At 49.0% G+C, this 24,678-nt stretch overlaps 1 protein-coding gene across 1 annotated transcript in view; it reads left to right on the top strand.

Moving 5' to 3' along the window:
• The window catches only part of LOC309392960 (protein-arginine deiminase type-1-like), a 29,823-nt gene extending 11,204 nt beyond the window's left edge, over nucleotides 1–18,619 (top strand). Inside the window, exons 8-16 of the mRNA XM_081954642.1 lie at nucleotides 57–160; nucleotides 1,795–1,906; nucleotides 3,567–3,674; nucleotides 8,544–8,698; nucleotides 11,055–11,193; nucleotides 12,531–12,624; nucleotides 13,875–13,966; nucleotides 14,992–15,153; nucleotides 17,052–18,619. Of these exons, the coding sequence (XP_081810768.1) occupies nucleotides 57–160; nucleotides 1,795–1,906; nucleotides 3,567–3,674; nucleotides 8,544–8,698; nucleotides 11,055–11,193; nucleotides 12,531–12,624; nucleotides 13,875–13,966; nucleotides 14,992–15,153; nucleotides 17,052–17,285 (1,200 nt within the window). The 3' untranslated portion in view covers nucleotides 17,286–18,619. The remainder of the gene's footprint in view (nucleotides 1–56; nucleotides 161–1,794; nucleotides 1,907–3,566; nucleotides 3,675–8,543; nucleotides 8,699–11,054; nucleotides 11,194–12,530; nucleotides 12,625–13,874; nucleotides 13,967–14,991; nucleotides 15,154–17,051) is intronic.
• The last annotated feature ends 6,059 nt before the right edge of the window (nucleotides 18,620–24,678 follow it).

The raw sequence follows: 24,678 nt of genomic DNA, 5'->3' as shown, positions 1-24,678 counted from the left end.
TTTCTGGAATTCAACCTATTTCTTGGTCCTTGTCTCCTGTTTTTTTCCTGCTTCAGGAGGTCCTAGAAACTTCCGTTTTCACAGATACTTTGGTCTTCCGGGTGGCTCCATGGATTATGACCCCAAACACCTTGCAACCAGTTACTGTTTATATCTGCAGGTAAGGACTCATGGACCAACATTCCAGTGGTGGGATTTAAACGTTTTCGTTACTGGTTCGGTGGGCATGGCTAGGTGGAGAGCACGTGACTGAGTGGGTGTGGCCAATGTGACATCACTCACACCCACACCCACTCAGTCACCTGACACGCCCACCTAGCCACACCCACAGGAAAAGGTAGGAAATTTTAAAGGATTTTTCCCGGCCCTCCCCCATCACCTCCTCTTGGGTTGCTTACCTTCCACGGCGGCTGGTCCAGTCCGGAAGGCTTGGACTTGCAAGACAATGGCATGCGCATGCGTCAGTGGTGGGTTTCAAATTTTTTTAGAACCTCTTCTGTGTGGCCTGCTTTGTGGGAGTGGCTTGCCAGCCATGTGACTGGGTGGGAGTGGCTTGGCAGTCATGTGACTGGGTGGGCATGGCCAACTTGTAAAATGTGGTGAAACTCACTTAACAACGCTCTTGCTTAGCAACCAAAATGTTGGCTCAGGAACTCTGGCATTTGAAGCACGCAAGTCTTAAAGCTGTCAAGTTGCAAGACCCTTGCACCCCTAACCCTTTAGAAAAAAACCCCCAGGGGTGTTCAAACTTGACAGCTTTAAGACTTGTGGACTTCAACTCCCAGAATTCCTCCTCCAGTCATGTTGGCTCAGGAACTCTGGCATTGAAGTGTCCAAGTCTTAAAGCTGTCAAGTTACAAGACCCTTGCACCCCTAACCCTTTAGAAAAAAAACCCCAGGGGTGTTCAAACTTGACAGCTTTAAGACTTGTGGACTTCAACTCCCAGAATTCCTCCTCCAGTCATGTTGGCTCAGGAACTCTGGCATTGAAGTGTCCAAGTCTTAAAGCTGTCAAGTTACAAGACCCTTGCACCCCTAACCCTTTAGAAAAAAAACCCCAGGGCTGTTCAAACTTGACAGCTTTAAGACTTGTGGACTTCAACTCCCAGAATTCCTCCTCCAGTCATGTTGGCTCAGGAACTCTGGCATTGAAGTGTCTAAGTCTTTAAGCTGTCAAGTTACAAGACCCTTGCACCCCTAACCCTTTAGAAAAAAAACCCCAGGGGTGTTCAAACTTGACAGCTTTAAGACTTGTGGACTTCAACTCCCAGAATTCCTCCTCTCGCTCTTCATCTTGATGATGTTTGGACGGGCGGGGGGAGGGAGCTGGAACCAATTCTAAACGGCACTGTAGATTTGTGGAACCTCTTCTATAGAAGAGGTTAGAACTGGCAGGAACCCACCCCTGGCATGCGTGAAGAAGATGGCGGCAATGGCAGCTGCTTTTTTGCCGACTGGAGGATTTTCCAGCGGCCTGTGGCCAGCCTCTTTGAGAGCCAGTAGGCAAAGAGGCGGTGCAAGCGAGCAGCGATCGGACGGGCGGGGTGAGAAACTGGCGATAGGGAGACCAGTTCGGGCACATGGCCAGCCGGCCATCGCTACCAGTTCGCCGAACGGGCAAAATGTCTGCCGCCGGTTCGGATGAACTGATGCAAACCGGCTGAATGCTATCTCTGCAACATACATGTATGAAGCTTTCTGCACGCCCACCATCAAATTTGGCGAAGACCCAAGCCCTTATCTCTCCTCTATTTCTTTCTTTCAACATCTCCATCTATTCCTCTGAATATCCAGTGTCGAGGGTAATGAGGATTTTGTGGAACGTATAAAGAAGCTTGCCACAACAGCGGGATGCAAATTTATTATCAGCCCGGAAGAGAAAAATAGGGGCGACCGATGGATCCAGGTAGGTCACAGCCGAGAGGCAGTTTGGGTAGACGAGATTCTGAGGCTACCGGAGAAGAAACGGGGGTAGTTCTTATCCTTTGCACCTCCAGAAATAATTGGAGGTGCTTTTAACCAAGGCTAGGTGGCATCTCTTCCTCATAGGGCATCCATCAGTTTGTTTGTTTGTTTGTTTGTTTGTTTGTATTTATATGCCTCCCTTCTCCCAAAGGACTCAGGGCGGCGTACAACATTAAAAAACACACATCCCAAAAGTTAAAAAAAAAATTAAATCCATATCCAAAAAAACCAAACCGAATTAAAAAGACAATACATTTAAAAAATAAGTTAAAATTGACAGGCCAGGCCGGCTTGCTGGAAAAGCCAACTTTTTAGGGCGCATCGGAAGGACCGGAGGTCGGGGATTATGCGAAGCTCCGGGGGCAGCTCATTCCAGAGGGAAGGCGCTCCCACAGAGAAGGTTCTCCCCCTGGGGGTCACCAGACGACACTGTCTGGCCGACGGCACCCTGAGGAGGCCAACTCTGTGGGATCGTACTGGACGGTGGGAGGCTACTGGTGGCAGTAGGTGGTCTGGCAGGTACCCTGGGCCTAAGCCATGGAGCGCTTTAAAGGTCATAATTAATACCTTGAATCGCACCCGGAAAACAACCGGCAACCAGTGCAGGCCGCCTAAAAGGGGTGTAACAGGGGAGCACCTAGGTACCCCCATGACAACCCGCGCGGCCGCATTCTGGACCAGCTGAAGCCTCCGGGTGCTCTTCAAGGGCAGCCCCATGTAGAGAGCGTTGCAGTAGTCCAGGCGAGAAAGGACGAGGGCATGAATGTCGTAACATGAAAGGTTCCATTGAAATTCTTCTCCATATTCACAGTTCCCCAATTATTTTCACTCTGTTGCAATAAAATCTATTCTTATAAAGAATGTTTGTAGTTCAGGACTGACATGAGGGGTCCTTGGTGCTCTCTGAGCTTCCTTGTTTTCTTGTAGACGTTTCCTGACCCTAACTAGGTAGCGCAATCAATGCTGTGCTTTGATATAGGCTACAGGCTCATCAATAAAGCTTATTATTATTATTATTATTACAATCAATGCTAGGAGGTTTGAGGTGTGCAGAGAGGAAGAGGAGGAGAACTATAGGGTCCTTGGCGCTCTCTGAGCTTGGTTGTTTTCTTCCAGGTGTTTCATGACCCAACTAGGAAACACCATCAGTGCTAGGAGGGAGTGGAGTATGCAGAGAGGAGGAAGAGGAAGTCTATGGAGTCCTTGGTGCTCTCTGAGCTTGCTCATTTGGGTAATTAAATGTCTACAAGAAAAGAAGCAAACTCAAAGAGCACCAAGGATCCCACAGTAGTTCTCCTCCTCCTCCCCCTCCTCCTCCCCCTCTCCACAAACCCCAAGCACTGATGATGTTACCAAGTTATGGTAATTAAACGTCCGCAAGAAAACAAGCAAGCTCAGAGAGCAGGGACACCTCAAAATGATGCCTAAAACATTTTTTAAAATATATATATATATATATTTTTAGTAGACAAACCTGAATTGCTTTGCCTTGAGTTTCAACGGATTGAAACCCAAATGTAGGTTTCTAAAATCTGCAATCTGTTGCACAACACCAAGAGGCGACACCTCTTAATTTTATATCAACTTTTCCGTCAATTTAGGACGAGATGGAATTTGGCTACGTCCAGGCTCCCCACAAAACATTTCCGGTTGTCTTCGACTCCCCAAGGAACAGAGAGCTGGATTACTTCCCCTTTAAGGAGATTTTGGTAAGTGGTTAATGCTTTGATCTTGGCTGTTGAAAAATCACAGCTCTGCATGTTATTTTCAACGCTTACTTGCAAGAAAATGAAAATCCTGGTTGACTCACATCTGTTCGCTTCATTAAAGGTAGGCTTGATACCCTGTTTCCCCCGAAAATAAGACCTCCCCGGATAATAAGCTCAATCGGGCTTTGGAGCGCCTGCGTTAAAATAAGCCCTCCCTCAATAATAAGCCCTCCCCTAAAATATTTAAATGCATGTGCAGCCGGTTCCTGCCGGTTCCTGGAGGGGGAAAGGGGGGAACATACCCCACGCGCCCCAGCCATCCACGCAGAACGGCCTCGCGGAGGCCGCTCCCGCAAACCCTAGCTACTGCACCCCTTCTCTTAGTGGCGGACGTAAAAAGAGCAGCCGGCCCAGTAACGCTAGGGTGGGCAAGAGTGCGCCGTAAACAGAGACAGAACTTCCGGCCCTCTCTGGATCGGCTGATCTGTGGGCTGCAGGCCGAGGCTAAGGGGCCTCCTGCACCTAAAAAATAATAAGACCTCCCCGAAAATAAGGCCAAGTGCTTATTTTAGGGGGAGTCAAAAGAAAATAAGTCCTTGTCTTATTTCCGGGGAAATACGGTAGATCGGAAGGGGTAGACTAAGTTTTATAAGGATTTGTGTCACTTGCCAGATTTTTTATTTATTTATTTATTTATTTAATTTTACTTCTTAATCGCCCCCTCTTCCCCCAGGGTCTCGGGGCGACGTACAATAGCAACAGACACAACAATATAATATGGAGGAGGTGGAAAATAAATAAATAAATTACAGTACTTTAAGACAATTAAAACCCCAATGATAGTTAAAATTTAAAAATTAAAGTTAAAATTAACAATTAAAAATGCCTAAGAGGTGGAGAAGCTCTAAATTTAAGCCAGGCCGGCTAGTCGAAACAGGTGGGTCTTAAGTTTAATATGGAAGGAGCGGAGGTCAGTTGTTGTCCTAATGTCTGGGGGGAGGTCATTCCAAAGGGTAGGGCCCACCACAGAGAAGGCCCTACTCCTGGGCGCCGCCCTCTGACACTCTCTGGAGGACGACACCCGGAGAAGTCCCTCTCTGTGCGAGCGAATAGGTCGCAGGGATGTGTGGGGCAGGACGCGATCCCGCAGGTAACTAGGCCCTGTGCCATGGAGCACTTTAAAGATGGTGACTAACACCTTGAAGCGCACCCGGTAGGCCACAGGTAGCCAGTGCAGCTCGCGCAGGAGAGGTGTTATATGGGAGAACCTCGTTCTCCCCATAATTACCCGCGCGGCTGCATTCTGGACCAACTGCAATCCACGGGCGCACCTCAAGGGGAGCCCCATGTAGAGAGCGTTGCAGTAGTCCAGGCGGGACGTCACCAGCGCATGAGTGACTGTGCGCAGGGCATCCCGGTCCAAAAGGGGTCGCAATTGGCGCACCAGGCGAACCTGGTGGAACGCCCCCCTCGCCACGGCTGCCACATGGTCATCCATAGCCAGCCGGGCATCTAGGAGGACGCCCAAATTGCGTGCCCGTTCCACCGGAGCTAATTGCTCGTCCCCGATGGCCAGAGATGGAATGTACTGGTTGAACCGGGAAGCTGGAAGCCACAGCCACTCTGTCTTGGAGGGGTTGAGCTTGAGCCTGTTGTCCCCCATCCAGACCCGCACGGCTTCCAGACACCGGGACATCACTTCGACGGCCTCGTTGGGGTGGTTTGGGGTGGAAATGTACAGCTGCGTGTCGTCAGCGTACAGATGGTATCCCACCCCAAAACCACGGATGATCCCACCCAGCGGCTTCATATATGTGTTGAACAGGAGAGGCGAGAGGACCGACCCCTGTGGGAGCCCACAAGTAAGGGGCCTCGGGGTCGACCTCTGCTCCCCTGCCAACACGCATTGCGTCCGGCCAGAGAGGTAGGAGTGGAACCACCGCAACACGGTGCCTCCTACCCCCAACCCCTCCAGACGGCGCAATAGGATACCATGGTCGATGGTATCGAAAGCCGCCGAGAGATCTAATAGGACAAGGATAGAGGAGCAACCCCTGTCCTTTGCCCTCCAGAGATCATCCACCAACGCGACCAAGGCCGTCTCCGTGCTGTGACCGGGTCGGAAGCCGGACTGGCGCGGGTCTAGATAATCAGATTCCTCCAGGTGACGCGGGAACTGCTGAGCCACCACACTCTCAACAACCTTCGCTAAGAAAGGAAAGTTGGAGACAGGACGATAATTTGCTAGCTCCTTTGGGTCCAGAGAAGGCTTCTTGAGCAGGGGCCTCACCACCGCCTCTTTCAAGGTGGCTGGTAAAAGGCCCTCACTCAACGAAGTGTTCACCAGTCCCAGTAGCCAGCCTCGTGAACCCTCCCAGGAAGCCAGTACAAGCCAGGAGGGACACGGGTCCAGTAAACATGTAGTGGCTCGCAGTCGCCCGCGCAACCTGTCCAAATCTTCGGTGACAACAGGGTCAAACTCCTCCCAGCGTGGTCTCTCAAGACTCGCCTCGGACGCCCACCCTGGAGCACTGAAGGGGGTCCATTCCCTCCGGATCTGATCGATTTTATCCTTCAGGTATTCCCCGAATTCCTCTGCCCTGCCCTGCAATGGGGGATCCCGCTGCCCCTGTGACAGAAGGGAGCGGGTCACCCGAAACAGGACGGCAGGGCAGTTCTCTGCGGACGCAATAAGGGTGGCACAATATCGGCGTTTGGCCACTCTTATTGCCACAAGGTAGGTCCTTAAGTAGGCTCTTACCTGTGTTCGGTCAGATTCGGAGCGGGAGGATCTCCACTTGCTCTCTAGGCGTCTCCTGTGGCGTTTCATCGCTCTTAGCTCCCCGTTAAACCAGGGAGCCCGGGTCGATCGTTGCCATCGGAGAGGCCGCAAAGGCGCAACCCGGTCTAAGGCTCCGGCAGCCGCATTATTCCATGCAGCTACCAGGTCCTCTGCCCGGGAGCGAGACAGGTCTGCAGGAGGTGGCCCAAGCTCCGCCTGGAATCTATCTGGTTCCATCAGACGCCTGGGGCGGAACCATCTAGGACAATCTGGCTCCGCCTCCCCGCGGCAGGGGGTAGCGCCAGGGAAGTCCAGCTGGAGAAGTGAGTGATCTGACCATGACAGGGGCGTGATGGCTAAATCCCCTATTCCCAGATCACTCGTCCACTGGTCGGAGACAAACACAAGGTCCAGTGTGTGGCCTCTCTCGTGTGTGGGGTCCCGAATTACTTGAGTCAGATCCATGGCTGTCATCCCCGAGTCCCTTTGGGGAGAGGGGGCGGTATAAAAATCGAAATAAAGGTAAAGGTAAAGGATGAATTCCCGAGCTACCTTGGAAGCTTCTCCCATCGACGGCAGGTTGAAATTCCCCATCACTAATAGCTTGGGGGTTTCAACCGCCATCTCAGCGATCCACTCGAGGAGTCCGGGCAGGGCCGTTGATGTATGGCGGGGAGCCAGGTATACTATCAACAGGCCCAACTGTCTCCCTGGGCCCCATCTCACGCCCAGAGACTCACATCCAGATATCTGCGACACAGTGAATTCTCTCGGTGCCAAATCTTCCCGAATAATTATCGCTACCCCACCACCCCTACCCTGGGCCCGTGGCTTGTGGAATACACGGTAACCTGGAGGGCACATTTCCCCGAGGGGCAACCCCCCCTCCGGGCCCAACCAGGTTTCCGTTATTCCTGCGAGGTCCGGCTCCCCCTCTGTGATCAAGTCACTGATGAGGGGGGCCTTGTTAACCACGGACCTCGCGTTACACAGCATCAGCCTAAGGCCCAGGCTCTGCCGATCCTGTCCACCTAGACTGCGGGGGTTGGTGCACGTGACCGGGCGTGTCCAGCTTATAAAAGGCAACTGACTCTCCAGCCAACACGTACCTCGTGTTCATATAGAACAGGGGTGTCGAACTCACGTCGTCACGTGACGTATCTGTTTTGGCCCACCAGCAGCCAGGGGAGCTGGCAGCAGATTCAAACAGTGAGGAGGTTGGGGAGGAATGTGGGCCAGTCCTGGAGTCTGGGGAAGGCTCTGATGAGGGCTCTGTGTCGGAGGCAGAGAGGGGGTCAGGGCCGTCTGACAGTTATCAGCTGCCTTCACAGTCAGACGTCTGTGAGGCAGAACAGCTGGAGCCTGTTCCCAGTGTGCGCATACGCAGAGCTGCCAGAAGGCCAGAACAATTAAAGAAAACAGAGTCGACTTGGGAGTAAGGCTTGGAGATGATTGGCTCCTCCCATAAGACATAAAAGAGGAGCGAGGAGGACGTGAGCTTTTGCAGGAAGCAATTCATTCATCTGGTTGGTTCAAGCTTGCAAAAGTTTTGTTTGACTTTGGGCTAAGTTTGGCCTTGCTCTGCATTTGGCCATTAGGTCTCTGGCAGTGTTCCAAGGGAGTCCCATGGCTATCTTAGCTGTATAGCAGTGATGGGCATGCATGCTCGCTAGGGCTGCAACCCAGGAGCTGCCCAGGGGATATGCGCATGCTGGGAAATAAACTTCTGGTTTCCGGCGCGGGCATGCGCACCAGCCAGCTAGTCTTCCAGTTACTGGCACACATGCTTGCGTGACCATCAGCTGGCTGGTGCACATGCTCAAGCCGAAAAACGGAAGATCAGCTCTTCCAGTTTCTGGCATTGCCACACGAGCGAAGGCCAGATGATGTGCTAGAAACCTCGCGGACGCCACGCGGGCCATGCAATGTGGTTCCCCGTGCCACTTTGGGGACCATCAGTATCGCCATCACGGCTCTGTAGGGAAGTTTGATTTAGGGACTTCCCTGGTTCAATCTCTCAGTACGGATGAAAAAAATGATGGAATAATGTCTGTTTGATTTGATGCAATTGTTCGTTTTCCCCCAAGGGTCCAGATTTTGGGTACGTAAAACGGGAACTATCCTCCCAGGGGTCTTCTAGTAGCCTGGACTCCTTTGGGAATCTTGAAGTCAGCCCTCCGGTGAACGTCGAAAGCAAGGAATATCCCCTTGGGCGTATCCTAATAGGATCCTCTTTTCCTAGGTAAGTGATGACTGGACACCATAAGGACATTCCCACGTACCTGTGGTTTAAACTCAGAAGATCTCTAAGGGTTCCTCTTCCCATATGGAAGCTCTGGAGAAGTTTGCCCTAGCATCCACACAGAATTGTGTATTTCTCCAAGTTAATGACGTTCAAACGTCACTGCGAATGTCAGAAGGGCAGTGCACGAGAAATGTGTTTGTTTACCTGGCAAGGAACAGACTCGAGGAAAAGCATGCAAAAAGCAAGCAGAGCAAAGATTTTAAACAAGGCTATGGAGATATTTAGATTTTTTAAAAATTGTATTTTTCAAGGGTTGTAAATTGGATGAAGAAAAGGGAAAGAGAGTCTCTGGGTTGGATGCCAACCTTAAATCAAAAACTGCCCTGCCAAAAACTGCTAAAACATCATCTGACTATTTCAGTTTTGGCTCAATTCAATTTTGACATTTATCACTGTGGTTTTATCTTTTAATGCATCCTGTAAGACTTAAGAGTGGCGTGAATCCATCAATTTTGGTGCATTAACTAAAACTAAAGTTTTGGAGAAGTTTGCCCTAGCTTCCGCACAGAATTGTGCATTTCTCCAAGTTAATGACGTTCAGCCTTCACCGCAAATGTAAGTAGGGATGTCCACGGGAAATGTGATTATTCTCCTAGCAAGACTCTGTTGGAAGAAATGTCCTTCTGGATTCAGTGGGGAAAAAGACACTGGAAACATGGAGGCTGCTTGGAAAGATGGTTTTAATGGTGGACAGTATCACACGGATTGAGGTCCTTAACAGAAAAGGGGGACCACGTGCTTCCAGATGTTGGGTGAAGAAGAAAAGAGAGAGACCGAGATGCTGAAAGTCCCTGTTTTTTTGCCCTCTCTGGCCTTTCATCTTGTATTCTGATGGGTTGTCAGATTCCCATGGGGCCATGCAGGGGCAACTCTCTAGGCTGTGCTTGAGTCCAGGTTTAGTTGAGCATTGTTTCTTCCCAGGTGCTCCTTTGGTGAGATGGGTAAAGAGCTAATACTATCATGTCTTCATCCCATCACACTGAAGCTGAAGGGGGGAATCTTTGTTATGTAGAATAGACTGGCTTAGGCCTTTTAACGGCCCCTTGACAAAGGCAGGAGCTATTAAGAGTGAGTCTGTTTCCTGCCTAAAAACATGCTTCTCTTCTCCATTTCTGATCCAGGGAAATATAATATTCTGCCTTTTCAATATTTCCCAGGATATTTCATTTTTCTAGGAGAGGGGGTGGGTTTTAACTTCCTACAACCCTCCCCAGGGACAGACTCGAGGAAAAGCATGTGAAAAGCAAGCAGAGTGAAGATTTTAAACAAGGCTATGGAGACTTTTACAAATATATATATATTTTTCAAGGATTGTAAATTGGATGAAGAGGGATTTGAATAAAAGGGAAAGAGTCTTTGGTTGAAGGCCAACCTTAATTAAAAATAAGATGTTAAAACATCGCCTGACCGGTTAAGTTTTGGGTTAATTCAATATCAGACATATTTATCACTGCGGCTTATCTTATAATGCATACTGTAATGACTTAGGGTATCCTTAGTAAAGTGGGTAACTTGAAATGGCTGAGTAGATAAAAACATCCTTTTCAAGTAGACTGCCAAAACATCTTAGGGGGATATTTACGCGAGCGAGATTCAAACAGCTTGACACAAGGGTCAGATATGGGAGATTCCATTCTATAGCCTACAATGAGCGTCTCTGCTTTTGCGGAGCGGCGGAGGTAGAAGGCCTGGCTCACATCCTATTGGATTGTTGCTTGTATAAGGGGGTGAGAGGCAGGTACCTTGGTCCATATACCAAACGGATGACCCATTGGGATCCCCATATCAAAACAACGTACCTTAAGTGCGGTCAGAACCGGAAAATAACATTTAACACAGCACAGTCCTTAAACAAAAATGGTTCGGTTGAGATCTGCATACGTGGGGACCGATTGGGTTAGATTGCAAGGGTGACACCGAAATATAACTTTATCATATTTTTATCTACATCTTAAATGATTGTGTTCTATTCCAACTTCATTTTAGACCGTATTTTATTCCGATTCGCATTTTAAATCGTATTTTATTCCAATTTCATTTTAAATCGTATTTTATCCCTATTTCATTTTAAATCGTATTTTATCCAATTCCATTTTAAATTGCTTTTTATCAAATTTTTAGTAATCATTGGTTTCTGGAACTTTGCACTTTGATAGGACCCCCAAGGGCTAATCAATCAAGACTCAATGTCAATGACTTAGGGTGGCGTGAATCGATCCGTTTTGGTGCATTAACAAATCAGTGTTTAACACAGCATGAGAATTCAGATCCCACCCCCCTTTTTTTTTTTTAGGAATGCCCCAATGTCCAAACTGGTCAAGGATTTCCTCCGCGGCCAAGTTGTACAATCTCCCATTGAACTCTACACGGATTGGCTCTATGTGGGACACGTAGATGAATTCCTCAGCTTCATACCTGCCCCAGACCGGAAGGTATGGGTCCATACTCTTCTTTCAACCTTGAAAGAGCTTTAAGTGACCAATTTGCGCAATTAGTGAACATGTCAAGGCAGCTTTGGAGGCTGGTCAACAGGGAGAATTGTTTGACCTTCTGCATTTCCACCCAGGGGGGAAGCTCCTTCTATAAAGTGTCCCACCAGACGAAATTGGATGAAATACGGTTGTATTTACAGTATTCACTACCGAGAGATGTTTTGTTTATGGGAAACCCTAGCCCAGGGGTCCCAATCCCTAGTCCTTGAACTGGTTCCGGGCTGCGGCATGCCAGAAATCAGGAGCAAAGCCCCATGGATGGGATGCAGGCAGCACACGAAACCACGCCCACTCTGGTATGCGGAAATCCCTCTCTCCACAGAACTGGTCCTTGGTGCCCAAAGGCTGCCCTAGTCCCTCTTATCCCCTCAAAGTAATTGGCCTAACCAAATATTTCAACTTCCCATTCTTAAGAGCCTGGAGACTTACTGTATAAGGTCTATAAATCAACCCACACTGGTCTATGGATGTTCTCGGTCATCCAGTCACGTATTCAAACACCTTTTGTAAAAAAAAGGTTTTTTCAAAAGGCAACTGTAATAGCCCTTAGACTTATATACCGCTCCACAATGCTTTTACAGCCCCCTCTAAGTGGCTTACAGAGTCAGCCTATTGCCCCCAACAAACTGGCTCCTCATTTTATCCACCTCGGAAGGATGGAAGGCTGAGTCCAGCCTGAGCCGGTGAGAATCGAACTGCTGGCAGTCGGCAGAATTAGCCTGCAGTACTGCACTCTAACCACTGCGCCACCACAGCTCTTAGAACCGAAGGTAGAACTGAGAACGGCTGATAGAATGGAAGCAGCTTGTGGGAGGAGAAGCGAAACGTCTTCAAGCAAAAACGAAGTCTGTTTTGCTGCCAAAGAGTCGGAAGGGACCTTGGAGGTCTTCTAGTCCAACCCCGAGGAGGGATATTGAGAAGGATCGGTCCTAAGGTTTGAGCAGGTGACTGTTTTCAAGGTGGATCTCTGATCCAGCTGTTAATCTCTAGGGTTTGCCGACACCAAGAATTGATTCAACATCAGGGCTCTACCACAGAATACCTCTTCCCTAACCACCTTGACATGAGAAAAGGCTGAAATAACTTACCATCCTTCTCCTCCACACCTGTACGATGGACCGAGAAACCTATTATGGTGGTTCAAAGTGTTCGTTCAGCAGTTTCCGGCTGCCTGCCCTGCGTGAAGCTTCTCCTAAGCTGCTAAATTCTTATTTTTAGGCTGCTAGTCTTCTTTCACTCCTATCTGCCTTACTCCCTTTCTTACGCCCCCGTTCCAGGGTTTCCGCATGCTGGTGGCCAGCCCAAGAGCCTGCTTGGAACTGCTGGAAGAGAAGAACAGGGAAGGCCACGGGAAAGCCAAGATGCCTGACGGTCAGTTGATCTTCCTCCTGTGTAGAACACCTGAACTGAAACTAAAGAGAACTGGGAGCAGAGGTGGTATTCAGCCAGTTCTGACCGGTTCTGGAGAACCGGTAGAAGAAATTTTGAATAGTTCGAAGAACTGGCAACTACCACCTCTGGCTGGCCATGCCCCCATCTATTCTCCGCCTCCCAAGTCGCAGCGGATCAGAGTCCCAGCTGATCGGCTGGGTCTTCTTCTGTTGCCCTGCACGGGAGAACAGTATCCTTTCCGCAGGAATGGGGAGGGAATGGAGATTTTGCAGCATCCTTCCCCTGGAGTGGGGAGGGAATGGAGATTTTGCAGCATCCTTCCCCTGAAGTGAGGTGGGAAAGGAGATTTTGCAGCATCCTTCCCCTGGAGTGGGGAGGGAATGGAGTTTTTGCAGCATCCTTCCCCTGAAGTGAGGTGGAAAAGGAGATTTTGCAGCATCCTTCCCCTGGAGTGGGGAGGGAATGGAGATTTTGCAGCATCCTTCCCCTGGAGTGAGGTGGAAAAGGAGATTTTGCAGTATCCTTCCCCTGGAGTGAGGTGGAAAAGGAGATTTTGCAGTATCCTTCCCCTGGAGTGAGGTGAAAATGGGGTTTTTACAGTATCCTCTCTGGAGTGGGGTGGGAATGGGGATTTTACAGTATCCTTCCCCTGAAGTGGGGAGGGAATGGGGATTTTACAGTATCCTTCCCCTGGAGTGGGGAGGGAATGGGGAATTTGCAGTATCCTTCCCCTGGAGTGGGAAGGGAATGGGGATTTTGCAGTATCCTTCCCTTGGAGTGGGAGGGAATGGGGATTTTGCAGTATCCTTCCCCTGGAGTTGGGAAGGAATGGGGATTTTACAGTATCCTTCCCCTGGAGTGGGGAGGGAATGGGGATTTTGCAGTTTCCTTCCCCTGCCACGCCCACCAAGCCATGCCACGCCCACAGAACAGTAAAAAATTTTGAATCCCACCGCTGCTGGGAAGTCCAATTTTTCCAAAGGGTGCTTCATTTTCTGAAAAGGATGAGGTCAACTGTTGGGCTGCATTGCATTAACATGAGTTGTGTTTCTCCCTTCCAACATGTTCTCCCCCTGGAAACAAGCCAGGACTCTGAACTGTTGCAATAAACAGCTTTCTCTATTATAGAATAATTACAATAGTCCTTCTCACCAAGCACTGGGCTTCTAACTGGGGATTAAAAGTCACATGCACCCCAAAAACCAAATCATTTTCCTTTTTTCAAATAGGACTTGCATCTACGAGTCTTGGTTGGCAGCCCCGTCCCATATCAGAAATCATTGCTGACAAATTCTTAAGAGAGTGGAATGAACACTGCCAAGTAAGATCCCATCTATTCCGCTATGAAATCTGGAAATCGAGTGATCCAACAAAGAGGATGAAGGGATTATTCCTCGTTCTGTTCAGATACTGAAGGCTTTACCCAGTCAGTCAAACATTTAAGCATGGGTCATACATGGTGTTCTGATCGAGGTTTCCCAAGAGCCTGAAGCAAACTCCTTGTCCCGACAAAAACCCCTTTTATTAATTTCCTGTGAATTCTGCTCATTCACACCCAGCAAAGTCTTTCGAGGGAGGATTTACAGTCACAGAACTTATCTGGCTTGGAGAGCTGCCAGGCCGGTATCTGCAAAACTAGGCAAGGAGTCTCGGAGTCACAAACCAATGAAACGAACTAATGGTCTCCTGCAAACTCCCCTCCCCTTTCGCTCCTCTTTTATTTCCTCTGGGAGGGGGCCATTCCCCATCCACCGGTGGCCTTACTCCCAAGTCAACCCTTGTTCTTTAGTTGTTTCCCTTCGTCTGGCCACTCTGCGCATGGGCACACTGGGAACAGGCTCCAGCTGTTCTTCCGCCTCACTGATGTCTGACTCTGAAGGCAGATGATAACTGGCAGACAGCTCTGGCCCCCTCTCTGCTTCTGACACAGAGCCCTCATCAGAGCCTTCCCCAGACTCCAGGACTGGCCCATCTTCCTCCCCAACCTCCTCACTGTCCGAATCTGATCGTGATCCCCTTTTGCGACCTTCTGACAAGCTAAGTCAAGTCAGATTCACGTAACAACTGTTCAACAACCGCAGTGATTTACTTAACAAACGTGGGAAGAAAAACGTTAAAGCGAAGCTTACTTAACACTTAGCCACATACGTTTTGGACTCAATTGTGGGCACAAGTCGAGGACTGCCTGCAGAGAAGTTATGGTTTTACTGGCGGTCAGTTTGTGGGCACTGAAATATTAATATTTTGAGATATTTAATACTTTAAACATGAATGTTTAAGTATTTTAAAGATTTAGCCTCTCCCGACTCCTTTTTATTCACTGTAGCTTCTTACTTCCCTTTTCAGAAGTGCATTGATTATAACAAAATAATCCTTAAAGAGGAGCTGGGCCTGCAAGAGGGAGACATCATTGAGATCCCCCAGCTTTTCCATCCTCATCTCAGGTTGCCTTCGCATTCTATTACTCAAGTGATCCAGGCTTCTGCTGAGGCTTATTTCCCAGACATGGTAAGACTCCCACCCAAAAATATTTTTTTGAAAAGAACCAGCCAAGATGTCCCCCACCAGGCAAAGGTTTAGCTTAATTCAACTTCCGTTGAAGAAGCAGAGGGCATCTCTCCGGCAGCCAGATTTGATCTCCTGGTTGCCATCCCTTCTCCAGGCAAGGGTGGTGTGGGATGACAGGAAACGCAACACGCAATTTTGATGTGTTGGATTAGATTCACGCATCACAAGGAACTCTTTAAAGGACAGCGGCCTCAATTGTTTGGGGATTGCCGACCCGGCTGTGGCGGAAGAGGGGAACTAGGCTGCATGAGTGGAAGGCCAGCGCACACGCAACCCTTGAGCAAGGGGTGGGCTAGCACACACATGTGCAGCTGGACTCCCAACATTCTTTTGCCTTACTACACACATCCACCACATGTGGTGATAGGTACCTGCTGCCTTGAACACGGTAAGAGATGGCGCACATGTGCAGCTCAACTTGTGTGTCAAGTTGGCATGCAGGCAAGTGCCCACTGGCCCATCACTCGGGCAAGTTTGTGCAAATACGCGCACATGCGCTCCAGCCAGCCACTTGTGCGGCCCAAATTATGAGTAGGGTGTGCGGCCCCAGGGTTTGTTTGGCTCAAAATATTGGGTGAATCCAGAGCTGTGTCTTCTACAGCATCCTTCTGAACAGCTCTAACATGAAGCTACACAATCCAGATGGATACCGTATTTTTCGGAGTATAAGACGCACCTAGCTTTTGGGGAGGAAAACAGGGGGGGGGGAGAGGAGAAATCTGCCTCTGCCTCCCAGCAATTTGCCTCCTTGCAGCAAACAGCAAACAGACGATGTACACTGTTTGTGGTGTTACATTTCAGACTATACTTGTACAGATGCTGTTAAAATTGATGGGGCTTTCTGGAAGTATACATTATTCCCTGCAATTTAAAAGAAGACACAATAGCCCTGGGCCTCTTCAGATCAAGCATATTTTTTTTTAAAATCTTCTTCATTTTGTTGTCTAGAACAATAATAAAGCAGTCTTTAAAGTTTAATCATTTGGATATTTTATAGGCGTTTATACCGTTTTCACAAAAATAAGACCTCCCCGGATTAATAAGCCTAATCAAGCTTTTGAGCGCATGCGCTAAAATAAGCCCTCCCCGAAAATATTGCAATACAGCAGCAGCCATGAGGTGACCATGCTCGCTGCCTTATGCACCTCAAAAATAATAAGACCTCCCTGAAAATATTGCAATACAGCAGCAGCCATGAGGTGGCCATGCTCGCTGCCTTATGCACCTCAAAAATAATAATAATAATAAAACCTCCCCGAAAATAAGGCCAAGCGCTTATTTCAAGGGTCAAAAGAAAATAAGACCCTGTCTTATTTTCAGGGAAACATGGTAGTTATTGACTTACCTCCTTGCAAACAGCAAACAGCCAGTTTCAGTTTAGCTTGGTTAGAAGAAAAAAATATCTGCCTCTGCCTCCCAGCAATTTGCCTCCTTGCAGCAAACACCCGGTTTCACTTTCAATTTGAGTACGCCTCCCTATGATCAGCTGTATCAGGCTGCAGGGAGTGCCATAGCCTATTGCCACCTCTGCAAGCCCCATTTCCCCCATTTGCTACAAGGAGGTAAATTGCTGGGAGGCAGAGGCCTCGGTGTATAAGACACACCCAAATTTTTACCCTCCTTTAGGGGGGAAAAGTGCATGTTATACTCAGAAAAATACGGTAATCAAGACTTAATTTGTTGTCCCTCGTAAAGAACTCTTTGACTTTAAAAGTAGCTGGAGAAGTGGACTGTTAAAACTTACCCGTCTCCTTGTCGTTGAATTTCACTAGGGTCCAAAATCATGAGAACTGATTGCAATCTAACCTATTAGACCACTGGTTATCTCCCTTCTGCAGGTAAATATGATTGTCCTGGGGAAACACCTGGGCATCCCAAAGCCGTTTGGACCCATTATCGATGGCCAATGCTGCTTGGAGAAAGAAGTCCGCCGTCTCCTGGAGCCCTTAGGCCTGTCCTGCAATTTCATTGACGACTACGGAACTTACTACCTCAAACATGGCGATGTCCATTGCGGCACAAATGTCCGCCGGAAGCCCTTTTCCTTCCAGTGGTGGAACATGAGGCCTTGAGGGCCTCATCACGCCTTCTGTTTTCCACTCAATCAAGATGATGATGAGACAGACCTTGTGTGTCTTCTCCCGCACTTCCTCAGGAAATCCAGTAACTTTTCCAAGAATTCCTGGGTGATTCCTCTTTGGGTTATGATGAAGATGCTTGCAAGCTTCTCTTTTGATTTAGACTTTCTCTGAAGAATATCTAAGGCGGCTTTCCTCATTTCTAAGTGTATCAGGTCTGCCAAAATGTTGTTAGTTGTGTTCCCCAATCAAGCAAAAGAACAGAGGGCAGCTAAGTTCAAGCAGGGGTGTCAAATCTCACGGCCCACAAAGCACCACATGCTGGCCATGCCCACCCCAAGTTTAGCGAAGGGGGAAAAGTTGTGATACTTCCCGTGACGACAACATGACGATGGGAGTTTGACACCCTTTCTCTAATCCTCCTCCTTATCCAAAAAACAACAATCCTAAACCTAGTTATAGAGGTCCAATGAAAAATTTCATAACCCTGGTTCAGGGGTTGGAGCCACAAAGGTCCTAACCGGTTCAATTCTAGAGCCGACCGGAAGTCTGGTTCCCACACCATAGACCCTCCTCCTAGTGCGGCGTCCTTTTTCCTCTACATCTCCTAACCGCAAGCCCTATCAATTGTGGAGCTGACCGGAAAACCTGCCCCTTGCCATAGAGTCCCCTCCTGGCGCACCCTGCCTCCCCGCTGCCCCTAACTGGAAGCTCCTCTCAAAATCGTGGTGCCGACTGGCGACAGGGAGCCGCAGCAGAGGGATGAAAGAGCCACGTGCAGCTCCAGAGCTGCGGGTTGCTGACCCCTGCCCTAGCTGGTTCATGGTTCTTCAAAGAATGTTATTTCTGTCGCCTGACCAGCTCAGATTTAGTCAAGTAGATGAGCCAAGTCAGATTGTCACAAATCAAGAAACCCCCAAAACACACTCTAAAAGGTAGACCTCTAACAGAGGTAGAACATTTTCCCAAAAATAAGTTTGTCCAGTTTTGAACCTGGCATGACGGAGTTGAAGAACAGTAATTGTTGACCTGAAAGCACTTAGTGGCTGGTCCCAGATGCCTTGTGAAGGAAGGCTGGCACCCCTTCCAAGTGCACAGCTCAAAATAGTGATCCTGAGCAGTAATTAATCTACATTTTAGTTTCGTGTTGATTCCTATCATTTCAAATTTGCAAAGAGGCATTATGGGGGTGTCGTGATTGTGAAGTCCATATTTCTCTGGGTGCTTATTTTTAAAGGGAATGTGTACTGCTGCTGAATTATTTGATATGTTAAAAACGAAACTTGCAGAAGCTTTTCTCACGGATCTACCAATGGTTTGAATAAACTGCGAAGAACTGTTAAGCATTCTGTTCCATTTTTAAAATCCATGTGTCCGTTATACAGTCATAAATGGCAGAATGAGGTAGTCCTCGACTTACAAGTTTGCTTAGTGAACGTTCAAAAGTTACAACGGCATGGAAAAATAAGTTGCAGGACCGTTCTTCAGGGTTACGCCCTTTGCAGCCATCCCCGTGAAGAGGGTCTTTTTATTCCGACGGTCCTGGGGAGGGGCAGGTGCGAGGGTAGCCAGAGATCTCATCACCAGTTGGGTGGCCGTGGTCGTTGGGTACGGCCGGTCATATGTCCCAACCCCCGCAATCTAAGTGGTCAGGCCCTACAGAGCCAGGGCCTGAGACTGATGCTATGCAATGCCAGGTCCATTGTCAACAAAGCCCCCCTCATTAACGACTTGGTGTCGGAGGGGGAGCCGGACCTGGCAGGAATCACGGAGACCTGGCTGGGCCACGAGGGAGGCCTCCCTCTCGTGGAAATGTGCCCGCCAGGTTACCGCGCATTTCATCAGTCACAGGCACTAGGCAGGGGTGGTGGGGTAGCGGTCATTGTGAGGGAAGGTCTTGAGCCGAGAGTGACCACTGTGCCACAGATAACCGGTTGTGAGTCCCTATGCGTGAAGTGGGGCCCAGGGAGACAGTTGGGCTTGCTGATTGTATACTTGGCTCCTCGCTATGCATCAGCAGCCCTGCCCGAGCTCCTCGAGGTGATCGCCGAGATGGCAGTTGAGACCCCCAGGCTGTTGGTCATGGGGGACTTTAACTTGCCATCGGTAGGGGAGACATCCGAGGTAGCTCGGGAGTTCATGGCCTCCATGACAGCCATTGACCTGACCCAAGTAATTCAGGGCCCCACACACGAGGGAGGTCACACACTGGATCTTATCTTTGTCTCTGGCCGGTGGAGGAGTGATCTGGGAGTAGGGGATTTAGTTATTACACCCCTGTCATGGTCAGATCACTCACTTCTCCGGCTCGACTTCCCAGCCGCTACTCCCCATCGCGGGGAGGCAGAACCGGAATGTCCAAGATGGTTCCGCCCAGACGCCTGATGGAACCTGATAGGTTCCAGATGGAGTTTGGGCCATTTCCTGTAGTCCTGACCCGCACCCGGATGGAGGACCTAGTGGCTGCATGGAACAGTGCGGCCACCGGGGCCTTGGACCGGGTTGCGCCTTTGCGGCCTCTCTTGCGGCAGCGAACCACCCAGGCCCCTTGGTTTACCGAGGAGCTGACGGTGATGAAGCGCCGCAAGAGACGCCTAGAGAGCAGATGGAGATCATCACGCTCTGAATCTGACCGATCACAGGTGAGAGCCCATTTACAGACTTACCTTGCAGCGTTAAGAGTGGCCAAGCGTCAGTATTGTGCCACTCTTATTGCATCCACAGATAACTGCCCTGCCGCCCTGTTTGGGGTAACCCGCTGCCTCCTTCAACAGAGGCTGCAGGAAGCCCCTTTGCAGGGTAGAGCAGAGGAATTTGGGGAGTATCTGCAGGACAAAATCGCTCAGATCCGAAGCGAGTTGGTCCCTACTAGTGGTCTAGAGGGGACGTCGGAGGTGGGTCTTGAGGCTCCACTCTGGGAGGAGTTTGACTCTGTTACTTCCGACGATATGGACAGGTTGCGTAGGCGACTGCGAGCCACCACATGTTTACTGGACCCGTGTCCCTCCTGGCTTGTACTGGCATCCTGGGAGGTCACACAAGGCTGGCTCCAGGAGTTAGTCAATGCTTCTTTGAGTGAAGGGTTCTTGCCGGCTGTCCTGAAAGAGGCGGTGGTGAGGCCCCTACTCAAGAAGCCTTCCGTGGACCCAGCTGTGTTAGCCAACTACCGTCCCGTCTCCAACCTTTGCTTTCTGGCGAAGGTTGTAGAGTGTGGTGGCACAACAGTTTCCACGCCACTTGGAGGAAACTGATTATCTGGACCCGCGCCAGTCCGGTTTCCGGCCCGGCCACAGCACAGAGATGGCATTGGTCGCGTTGGTGGATGATCTCTGGAGGGCCAGAGATGGGGGTTGCTCCTCCATCCTGGTCCTATTAGACCTCTCGGGGGCTTTTGATACCATCGACCATGGTATCCTATTGCATCGACTGGAGGGGCTGGGGGTGAGGGGCACCGTTCTGCGGTGGTTCTCCTCCTACCTCTCTGGCCGAGTGCAATTTGTGTTGGCAGGGGGGCAGAGGTCGACCTCGAGGCCGCTCACTTGTGGGGTGCCACAAGGGTCGGTCCTCTCGCCTCTCCTGTTCAACACATATATGAAGCCACTGGACGAGATCATTCGTGGGTTCGGGGTAGATTACCATCTGTATGCGGATGATACCCAGCTGTACATCTCTACCCCAAACCACCCCAACGATGCCGTCAAAGTGATGTCCCGGTGTCTGGAAGCCGTACGGATCTGGATGGGAAGTAACAGACTCAAGCTCAACCCGTCCAAGACAGAGTGGCTGTGGCTACCGGCACCCCGGTTCAACCAGCTGATTCCATCACTGGCCATTGGGGGCGAACATCTGGCCCCCGTGGATCGGGTACGCAATTTGGGCGTCCTCCTAGATACCCGGCTGTCAATGGACGACCATGTGACAGCCGTGGCAAGGGGGGCGTTTCACCAGGTTCGCCTGGTGCGCCAATTGCGTCCCCTATTGGACCGGAACGCCCTTCGCACAGTCACCCATGCGCTTCTGACGTCCCGGCTAGACTACTGTAATGCTCTCTACATGGGGCTCCCCTTGAGATGCACCCAAAGACTGCAGTTGGTTCAGAATGCGGCCGCGCGGGCAGTTTCGGGAGTCGCTAGATACTCCCACGTAACACCTCTCCTGCACGGGCTGCACTGGCTACCTGTAGCTTTTCGGGTGCGTTTCAAGGTGCTGATTATCATCTTCAAAGCGCTCCGTGGCACAGGATCTAGTTATTTGCGGGATCGTATCTTGCCCCACACATCCCTCCGGCCGATCCGCTCACACAGAGAGGGACTCCTCCGGGTGCCGTCCACTAGGCTGTGCCAGCGGGCGACGCCCAGGGGAAGGGCCTTCTCTGTGATGGGCCTGACCCTCTGGAATGACCTTCCCCCTGATATTAGAACAACCACCGACCTCCGCTCCTTCCGCAAGAAGCTCAAAACCCACCTGTTTAATCTAGCCGGCCTGGCCTAATTCCAGCTCTCCCACCTCAGTCTGTATTTTTAAATTTCACGGGTTGGTCTTAAGGCTAAGTTTTTAATTTTTATAAACTTGTACAGGGGTTTAAAGTTTAATCCGATTTTAATTATATTTATTATTATTTGTATGGTTTTTAATTTGGTACCTGTATACTGCCCCGAGTCCCTTGGGGAGAGGGGGCGGTCTAGAAATCAAATCAAATAAATAAATAAATAAATGTGATCTAAATCCAGAAGATTGGCATCTGGTTCATATTTATGACCGTTTGTATCCCAAAGTCACGTGATCCCATTTTGCGACCTCATGACAAGCAAAGTCAATGGGGAAGCCAGATTTACTTAATAACCACGTTACTCACTTATCAACAGCAGCGATTCACTTAAGACCTGTGGCCAGAAAAGCTGTAAAGTGGGGCAAAATTCACTTAGCATATGTCTCGCCTAGCAACAGAACATTTGGGGTCCATTGTGGTCGTAACTTGAGGACTACCTGCCCATAGTTAGAAGAATTTTTTTTTAAAAATCAGAGAAAGCTGCTATTGGTGTCAATGCCCCTACATGGAATATATCCCAAGAGTTTTGGACTTCTGCTTCCTAAGGTACAGGAAGGCCTACGATTGGATCCTTTTCACTGACTCTTCTCCGTTGACTTCAACCATCTCCAACATCTCCATCCACCCTCCTTGATGATCCTACTCTTTCTATGTCTTGGAGAGACCACCTACGTGGGGAGCCCTAGAATATCAGCAGATGTTCAATGATGTATAACTATACAATATTATGATGAGAATAGCTGGAAATTTTAACCAGGTCCACACTTTGACCCAAAAATAAGTTTGGGAGAGGGAGGCCTTAAAAATATAATTGCTATATATGTATACTTTTTTAAAAAAGAAAAGGAGGATATATGTTAAAATTATTAATATGAAAGATGTTTATTGAAATGCAATTACTAACACCATCAACATTAAATGGAGCCCGCTCAGCTGCTGAAATACACCACATAAATGAGATGAAGAGTGTGGAAGAGAGGAGAGAGGCAAGAGGAAGAAGAGAGGGTTAGGAGAGAGGAGGGGAAGAGAAGGAGAGAAAGAAGGAGTGGAAAGAGGAGAGGGGAGAAGGAGAGAGGAAGGGGAAGTAGAGAAGGACAGAGGGAAGAAAGGAGGTAGGGAGGAGAGAGGGAGAAGAAAGTGATGGATAGGAGGGTATAAATATGGTGTATGGAGAGCAGGAGAGCCAATGATAGTTTTGGGGGTTGATGGTAAGACGAATTGACATAATATTGAATAATACAAAAAAGTGTTGGTTATGTAATGGTATACATGTGGTTATTTGTAGGAGAATGAAAAAAAAAAACATTTGAGCAAAAAAAATATCAGATGATGTTCTCCAGAGTTTAACCCAACTCAAAAATATATTTTTGTACATAGCAAGGATTAAAAAACAAAACAAAATCAGAGAGAGGTGCTATTATTGTCAATGCCCCTACATGGAAAATATGGAGACCCTCCAAAGATTTTTACTTCCTAAGGTACAGGAAGGCCCGTGATTGGGTCCTTTTCACTGACCGTTCTCCGTTGACTTCAACCATCTCCAACATCTCCATCCAACCTCCTTGATGATCCTACTCACTCTTTCTATGTCTTGGAGAGACCACCTATGTGGGGAGCACTAGAATATCAGCAGATGTTCTCCAGAGTTCAACCCAACTCCAAAATATCTCAGTAAAAGTGCCCTGGGGCTGCCAAGCAAGCAGTAGCCCATTCTCCCAAAAGTGGGGTCTTGTAACGGCAAGCTTCCTTCCATCTTTTCCTTTGGGGGTTTACAGTTTGACTCAGATTATAGTTTGTCTCTTCCAGCCGAAGAATAAGTTTTAAAAAAACAACTCAGAAGTCTTACATTTCTACAACTTGCTCCTTGGCTATTTCTGTTCCAACAGAAGATTCTGCATCCCTTTCCTTGGGATTAAGCTTTCCTCAACCCTCAGTTTTCTAAAACTCGAAATGCTTCCAGAAACATCTTCTCAGCTTCATACCAGACCACTATCTCCTCGCTTAATAAGTTATGTAACTTTCAACGTATTGTTTCGAAGAAAAGGTGGCTTAGTCAGTGGTTCTCAACCTTCCCAATGCCGCGAACCCTTTAATACAGTTCCTTATGTTGTGGTGACCCCCAACCATAAAATTGGTGTCTCAGTTCCTAAGGCCATCGAAAATATGTGTTTTCCGATGGTCTTAGGCGACCCCTGTGAAAGGGTCGTTCGACCCCCAAAGGGGTCCCGACCCACAGGTTGAGAACCACTGCTCTAAATGCTTCCAGAAAGATCTTGCCAGCTTCATACCGGACCACTATCATCTCGCTTAATAAGTTATGTAACTTTCAACTGATCATATTTCCCAGATAATTCCATGTCCTGCTTTCAACCAGCTAAGGAATTACCGTATTTTTTGGAGTATTAGACGCTCCGGAGTATAAGATGCACCTTAGTTTTGGGGGAGGAAACTAAGAAAAAAAAAATTCTGCCTCTGTCTACCAGCATCCATTGGTACTCATCTGGGTAGCGTCTTCGTTACGCTCGGATGTGTCTCGTTGGGGCAGATACGCGGCTTTAAAAATGCAGCTGATCATCAAAGGGCGCTCCAGTGAGGACAGCAGGTGAAGCGCGAAACCGGTCCAACAAGGCAGCAGCTGTTCTGGGTTGCCATTTTGGCCTCTGTGCCTTGCTTTTTCACTCTCTGAAAGCTCCGTTGGAGAAGCTGAGTTTGCAGCCTCCAAGAGCTACAAAAGCTCCGTTTGAGAGGCCAAGTGTCAGGCGTGCAGCCATCTTTTCTTTTGGATCTTGGGCCTACCACGCTCGCTATTATTCTGCTATGCATTTTCTATTGTGGGAA

The sequence above is a fragment of the Natrix helvetica genome (genome assembly GCF_964273705.1).
Source record: "Natrix helvetica genome assembly, chromosome: 5".
Classification (NCBI taxonomy): domain Eukaryota; kingdom Metazoa; phylum Chordata; class Lepidosauria; order Squamata; family Natricidae; genus Natrix; species Natrix helvetica.
This window is presented reverse-complemented; position numbering and strand designations above follow the sequence as displayed.